This window comes from Cynara cardunculus (assembly GCF_001531365.2).
Source record: "Cynara cardunculus var. scolymus isolate 2C chromosome LG 15, CcrdV1, whole genome shotgun sequence".
Classification (NCBI taxonomy): Eukaryota; Viridiplantae; Streptophyta; class Magnoliopsida; order Asterales; family Asteraceae; genus Cynara; species Cynara cardunculus.
In genome coordinates, this window is record NC_037542.1 from 15,043,719 (window position 1) to 15,051,634 (window position 7,916).

Sequence of the window (7,916 nt, forward strand, 5' to 3'; positions counted from 1 at the left end):
TGATATAAGCGATAATGTGATAATTGTGTGATAATCACATGATTATCACACCCATATCACATGATTAACCGTTTATTAGATAATGATAATCATGATCGTGTAATCGTRYYAAAAGATTTTATGATATCATTTCCATTATTACCCTTTTAATTTTAATATTTTYTGAATCTTTTTAAATTTCAATTTTAGTTTTAAAAATCTTTTAATTTTATTTATTATCACAATATGTGGTTATTGGGTTGTTCTCGTATTCTCGTAAATCACAGGGGTTCTCGTTTGAACTCTTCCCTATACATGTATATACATATATATATGTATATACATATATATATATATATATATATATATACATACATATATATACATATATGTGTATACATATATATATAATTCTAAGAAAAATTATATGAACCGCTATTTTTGGATCGTTATATCACCACTATAATCGTTATTTTAAATATCGTACCTGACCTCAATTTTGTACTTTTACCGCTATAACAGCATAGGACATAACAAGGTAGCCTTTTAAAATTGGACCGTTAACGGGTGCTAATCGAGTCTTTTGAACCAATGCTTCGAAAGACGGTAACAAACCATGGAAGATGGAACAGGAAGTAACATAATGGAAAAAGTGGAACACCCTCATCTCGTAAAATAAGATGAAACAAACCTATATTTTGCCAATATAACTTTAAAATAAAACCTATTTTTTTTTTAAAACATCAAATACATCTATTTTATATTTTATTCATTCCTTAAATTTTATACTCTTTAAACTTACTTTACTGCTCTCAGAATATTTCACATGGTTTCTATATCTTGATTAATTAACTAAATATTAACGATAAAAAAAATATAGAAAAATGTATGAAATAAAAATTAAAAACTACATAAACTTTTCTTGTTGATGTCATTTTAATCCTCTTGACGAAAACTTTCTAATGAAATATTTTGTTACAAAAACATCTATTTTATTATAATTTAATAAATTACATAAATTAATCAAAATATACAAACAATTCATTATATCTTTCAATCTTTTCTCCAATCTTAAACATGGCTTGTGTATAAATCAAGTGTGGTGATTAAATGAGGAGAGTTCTTGGAAGCAACTCAAAAAGACACTTAAACCTGTATAAAGTTATGCACTCCACTCAAGTGGTTAAAATATATATTCATCTTCCTTTTCATGACTGTTCAACTAAATCAAAAATAAAAGCAGGAAAAGTGACCAGATATCATTCATCTTAGATTGCCATCACTTTTCACCCTTATCTTCTCTTTTCCTTGAAAGAGTAGGGAACCACCCTAATCTTAATGACCATATGAAAGGTGTTACTTCCCTATCCCATGCTACCTTATTTAAAGTTGGTGCAAAATGGGGATCTTGACTCTCGATACCAAGCTGTTAGTCGTTGCTCGTCATCCCTTCTTACCTACATATTCAAGAAAACGGTTGGGTAAAGAAACTACTATGGTGAGTTCACAAAACTTGAAATCATCAGTGGAAGCCGATTGGGACCTGGAAGCAATTGCAGCACGAATCCATGAATCATAAACCCCATACTCTTTCACTCTATACAAAAGCAACATAATTTCGATTAGTCATGAAATACATGCGCAATTTTAATCAATTTTGGAATCAGGTTGTATTTGTAATTGGTTTATCTAGATCAAACTAAAGATTGGTATTACAATATCAACACAGAATCCCAAGTGCATCCACCACAATGTTATTTACAATTAACCACAACTAAAACTCCATCTTACAACACCTTTAACTTTCTCATTCTCATTTTCTCCTTCTTGGTATGGACTGTGCCATTAAGAGACTTGTTCAGTCAGTGGCAAAGGTAAAATTCTTTTGCCACTTATTTGGTCAGGTAAGGCCAGGCTCTTAATGGGTCAACAAGAGGAAAGGAGATATGGTAGTTGATTCGAGCAGTAAAAACAGCAGTAAGTTGACCCATCTCAAGTTTGTGTCAAAATGGATCTATGTGTTCTGACACTTTCAAAACATAAAGTTGAAGATGAATGGTTCAAGATTATTACACATAACCCCTTTAATTAAAAAAATGCACTTCATTACAAGCAGGAATCACGTTGGATTTCTGCGAATGAATGAAGAAAAGTTGATAGAACACAGCATTTGTTGTCGATAATTAGGTTTTTGGCTTTACTTAGTTTCAAAATCAGGTCAGGGGACTATAAAAAAGTTTCAAGGATTCTTTATCATTTCCCTTCCCATTTCTTGATTAAAATGTATGAAAGATATATGATATGTCCATCTTCTGGATTCGAGGTACATTATGGTCTGTGGTAACAAACTAAGGCTGGACAGTTCAAAACGTAAGGACCAACAGAAGGTTACCCGTATGTAAAACAAATTCATTGGCGATGTTAAGTTTATGAAACAAGTGGGTGGGCTTGGCAAGACTGTGAGGTTGCACTAAAGTAATATTGAGGTCACCAATCTTCTTGATTGGTTAAGGAAGCTTGATTGGATCCCTGAAGATACTGCACCATTGAAACACCTATGAATCAGTGACATCCCTTTCTATCCTCGTAAACAGAAGTTAAATCGGACTTATTTTTTGAAGAGGTACTTATATTGAGACAGTTAAAACAGAAACATACTCCTTCGGACATGGAGTGATTAAAAATTGCAAGCACAGATGAATGTGGATGAAAAAAATTGCAAGATCTGAATAGGGCCTGTTTGCTAGCAGCTTGATGAGCTTAATGGGACTCACAGCTTATTCGGTCAGCTATATATGACTGTTTGGCAGTGGCTTGATGATATAGAAAGTGGCTTATTCAGGAAGCTTCTAGGGGGAGCTTTATACAAAAGCCAAGTTTTCTCCAAACCTGCCCCTCCCAATTAAAAAACATGCTCCTCCCATCTATGATAAAACCCTCCGAAACAAAAACCTTCCCAATCTTTATAGAAAGAATAATCTACACAGACATCTTCATCCATACAGGACAGTCCTGCCCGGCCATATGTCCTGTTCAGTCTGTCAAGCTAGGCAGAAAAGTCTTTCATCATAGAACACGACTATGAGTAGCTAGCTTTAAGGTAGGGTCTTCTTAACAGAAAACAAACCAAACAGCCCGTAAATGAACAAGCATCTGATGCATAACTTACAAGTATTCATCATTCGGATCAATGTCTTGAAATATGTTGATATAGAAACGAAAACCATCAGGGCTCACATCTCTGCATAGAAAACCTGACAAGGGTACTGCCTGTTAGTTACTGTATGTTACATGTGCCACTAATATCTAACAAAAACTGAAACAGTTCCCAAACCCATACCTTTGCTCTCAGCAGCAAGCAGATGCTCCTTGGCCATAGCTGGAGCAATTCCGAGCGTTCTTGCAGCGTCAGTGGCGCTGACCCCAATTTGAAGGGCATCAGGCTTTTGTACTAGGGATCTGATTCTAGAAAATACCTAAATTTGCAGTATAATTCGAGTAAATCCTAAGTTCAAGCATGAACTGGGATGTCAAAAAATAACATTTAAGCATGTGGTGAGAAAAGATATATGACAACTGAAATGTCCCTTATACTTGAGCAAGAAGTCTATACAAAAAGATATAGATGACCAAAGGGACGACATTTTGGGTGTAATTCCTTAACCTCCAACCTTTAAAGTAATAAACCAATCAAGTCCTACTCATATTGTACCGGGACCATTGAAGCATAGAAAGAAAATACCAGAATTGCCCTTGTGTGGTATTAAATTAAATAAAACCAAACATACCCAGTATATCCCCCGTCCATACCTCTAGCCGAGGGGTAGCTAGATTGTTTTCATGATTGTGTGGTATTAAATTGGATATAATTTAATATTTGAAGATATACATGCTATTAGACGTAGAATCATAAAACTTGCCATTTGAACATCTGAAACTAATATAAATTTTGATTGATCTTGAGTTCTTCACAACATTTCATTGGTTCCTAATCCATCTATGGAAAAACAAACATATTGTTTATCACTAATGTCACATGTAAATTTGTTTTACCTCTTCATCACTGTGCGACTTATTCTGGATGACCATGACCCCACTTTCAAACTTCTTGAGCATTACTGGACTGCACTATATATAAACGAGGGGGAATTAGATAAAATACCAAATAGCACCAAGGACTGAAATAAAGCTTGATAAGTACAGATGATTTTCACAATTATTAGCAGAAAATAAAGCTCTGCAATATAATTATACTAGAAAAACATATGAAATGAAATGCAGGACTATATTGTACATACACATTGAACTTCTCCCATAGTGAACATGCCCGCAGCAAATCATCAGGTGAAATCAATTCTGTGCCAAAAAGAAAACAAGGAATCAGGAGTAACTTCTAAAACAAAAGATATTGAAATACACAATGGAGAGCTATACAGTACAGAACCTGTTCCACGGGCACGATTGAAGAGACAGTAGATATCTATAAGATTCATTATTCCCCCAGCTCTCTCTAATGGAGTTTTCACGAAATCAGCCAACTAAGTTTGTAATGGAGAAGATAAACCATTGTCAAATTTGGAAGTTATATCTTCTGTTGCAGGACGCTAACTCCATTAAAGCATATTTCAAATTAGGTCGACACTATATTAAAGATCTGCAACTGAAACATCAAACATGCATAGTTTAATGTAAACAATTTAGTTTTAGTTCTGATTGCACATAACAACTTTTTCTTCAGCATTATTATATTTCCAAATCCAACCCAGATATTGACTGGTGTTTGCACAAACTAATAGATATTGCTGAGAGAATCCATTCTATAAATCATAAAATTAGCAGTTATTTTTAATTCACAATTGCTTCCACATACATAACATGCGCAAAAATCATTAATACAACACTTGGCAACAGAATAACTTTTCACATAACTCAAAGAAGAGAGTAGAAACCTGACGAGACAACTGTTGGTGGTACAAGGCCCCAGCTGACTCTTTTGTGACAGGGGAGACAATACCAACACTTAACAACCAGTCTTGCATCTCTTCTTTGGAACCCATCTCCTCGTCATTTGTCGCATTGACTTGAGAATTCGATCCGGAAAGAAGTTTTTGCCTCATTTTTTCAGCTAGCATCACCATGTCTTTAGCTTTATTCTGAAGAACAAACAATTTTGACACAACTTATGTACACCCACAATACTTGACTGTAGATGGTGAAAAATTAATAAAGTACCCACAAGAAAAGATAGTAGTATTATTCACAATTATTAAAGAAATATCAATACACACATCACTTTTAACCTATGTTGCAAGGATATGGATACATGCATACAGAAAGTGATACATGGATTCTGGGAAGCAAAGATTCTAAAGTTGAGCATATGGTATTGCAATTACACATGTGTGTGTATACATACAAATCTAAGACCAAAAAAACAAAAGAAAGAATCAATTTATCAACTAAATATGTAAAATAAATACATCCTAAAACCTAAAACCCAAGCCTTGTAATGATCATGCTTTTACTTAACCAGTTTATATTAGTCCAGACCATTTGAAACTATATATCTTGTACCCATAGAACTTGGGTTCTTTTTGAATTTTGCAAATTGGATTTTTTATTTCTTTTAGTAAAAGAGAAACCAAAAATTGGCTCTAATTCTTGTATCCCTGTGAATTCATAGTCAATTATTTGAGAATATATCAACACCATCATATGGTATGAGCACATCACCACGCCCCGAAGAGTTCGAGAATATATCAACACCATCATATGGTATGAGCACATCACCACGCCCCCAAGAGTTCGAGAATATATCAACACCATCATATGGTATGNTATATCAACACCATCATATGGTATGAGCACATCACCACGCCCCCAAGAGTTCGAGAATATATCAACACCATCATATGGTATGAGCACATCACCACACCCCCAAGAGTTGCACCCTCAAGCACCTCCCCCATATATACAGCAAGAATTACCCCAAATTGGGTGCGATGATACCAGCACTAATGCATCGGATCGCAGCAAAAGCAGTTGTTAAAAAGAATTACCTTGAATTCTGTCTTCTAACTACTTTATTTCTTACATTATGACAGTAGTTAGAAGTGCAAAACCATAAAATGTGATCACATACCATCAAAGCATTCAAGTCTTGAAATGCATCCTGCAAGCTCTTATCAGTACTCTCCCACATCTCTTGCTCCTTTCTCAGTATTCCTGAAACCCCAACCACCGGCATTTTCAACGCCAATCCTGTATCACTACTACTTGACCCACCACCATCACCCAAGAAAGCTGGACCCTCCACACCTTCCGCCGAAGCAGAAACTGAACCTTCCCATGCTCTTCCTCTATAGGCCTCCCAGAACTTCACCACAAACGAATCGGGATCCGATTTCCCTCGAAAAACTAATGTAATCACCATTGATTTAGAACCCCTCTCTTGCACTCTTCCCTCAGTCGTAACCGACACCTGGAATCTAACCCTAGGACTGGCAAACATCCCCTTGATAGACTTCTTGGACTGAAAGATGTGAGTAACGGCACCGAGAGGAACTGCCACCGCCGCCGAGGTCGAAGGGGATGGAGTTGAGTCAGGGTTAGGGAGCCAGAGGATACGGTAGGTGGTCAGAATGAGAAGACCGGACTTGAAACTGGGCAAATTAGGGTTTTCTTCGTTGACCAGGTCGACGGAGGGTTGTAGAGAAGACTCCACCTCACCGGGGCGAAGAACTGGACGACCGCTAGTGGTGGTTTCCGCCGGCAGCAACCAATTTCCGGCCATCGTCCGTTACGCGCTTGTCTCCGGTGTCAAAAGTCAAACCACTCCATAAATCATAATCAGTCTTCGTTTAAACGTGGCCATTTTCAATTTTTATTTACCATCTATTTATATTTCATTATAATAGAATAATAAAAAAAATATTTTATTGTATTTATGAGACTCGGAGACTATTTGGTAGTTATTGAATGGTTTAGTGCAGAATGATTAAATTGTCAGAATGATTAAGAGGCTTTTAGAACCATTAAGAGGTAGATTTTTTTTTGTCAAACAAAGATTCAACTCTTAACGATTTAGAAGCTACCTCTTAATGAAACTATTAAGAGGTAAACAAACAACCTCTTAATGATTATTTTATATTTAATTACATATTTATGAATGAGTTTATAAAGTTTAAAAAACTTTATAAACTCATTCATAGGAAAAAAAGTCTAAAAAACTCAATGAATTTTAGTGTTTAGAATAATTAAGTCTTTGAATAAATTTTTAGAACAAATAAATCTTTGAACATTCCAAAACCTGTTAAATCATTCATTGGACTTTCTAAAAAACATGTTAGATATATCCTTATAACCAATAAAACAAGTTAATAAAACAGTACTTCATGCATAAAAATGACTTTTAAAAGTTTATGTCAAATGTTTTATAATATAGTATCAGTATATTATATTTTTATATTTAAAATGAGATTTTTATCTTTAATTTGATTATGTTTATATGTAGTTATGTGAATTCAAATATGCAGCTTTAATAAGTTGTACTTATGAACAGTTTACTTGTAATCTTAAATTTTAAGTAATATGTATCAATCAGCAATATCTCATGCATAAAAAATGAGTTTGAAGAGTTTTTATTAAATGTTTTATAAGATAACTAGAAGGGTACTCGCGCAATGCAGCGAGATACATCTCGATTTTAATGTTTCGTTTTATTTTGTCCCCCTATCGATGTTATAATACGATTTTATGTGGTTTTGAGAAAAAACGATAATGTTTTTATTTTTGAAAAAAATATAAATTTGAAAATATCTTAAAATTTAAAAAAAAATATCGGTATTAGTGTCAAATTAACTATTTAAAAAAATCTTGTTTTGTTGTATAATTTCTTTAATTCAACTTTTTTTATTATAATTTAATTTAGGTTTAAT

General features: G+C 34.2%; 1 protein-coding gene across 1 annotated transcript; it reads right to left on the reverse strand.

Moving 5' to 3' along the window:
• Positions 1 to 1,068: 1,068 nt before the first annotated feature.
• On the reverse strand, positions 1,069 to 6,855 carry LOC112528776 (vacuolar protein sorting-associated protein 36). Its single transcript, XM_025139849.1, has 9 exons — positions 6,122 to 6,855; positions 4,929 to 5,132; positions 4,424 to 4,517; positions 4,278 to 4,335; positions 4,033 to 4,102; positions 3,320 to 3,455; positions 3,149 to 3,233; positions 1,523 to 1,576; positions 1,069 to 1,436 (listed from the first exon to the last, which is right to left on the reverse strand). Exons 1-9 carry the CDS (start codon positions 6,770 to 6,772, stop codon positions 1,433 to 1,435), a joined length of 1,356 nt encoding a protein of 451 aa, XP_024995617.1. The 5' UTR covers positions 6,773 to 6,855; the 3' UTR covers positions 1,069 to 1,432.
• Between the last annotated feature and the right edge of the window lie 1,061 nt (positions 6,856 to 7,916).

Bases quoted from the DNA above. Each gene is read 5' to 3' on its own strand.
- LOC112528776 (XM_025139849.1), bottom strand. From the start codon at position 6,772: ATGGCCGGAAATTGGTTGCTGCCGGCGGAAACCACCACTAGCGGTCGT. The intron at 4,103-4,277 runs GTATGTACAATA...TATATAGTGCAG, and splicing joins CTATGGGAGAAGTTCAATGT to TCCAGTAATGCTCAAGAAGT. The intron at 1,577-3,148 runs GTAAGTTATGCA...GCTTTTGTATAG, and splicing joins GATCCGAATGATGAATACTT to AGTGAAAGAGTATGGGGTTT.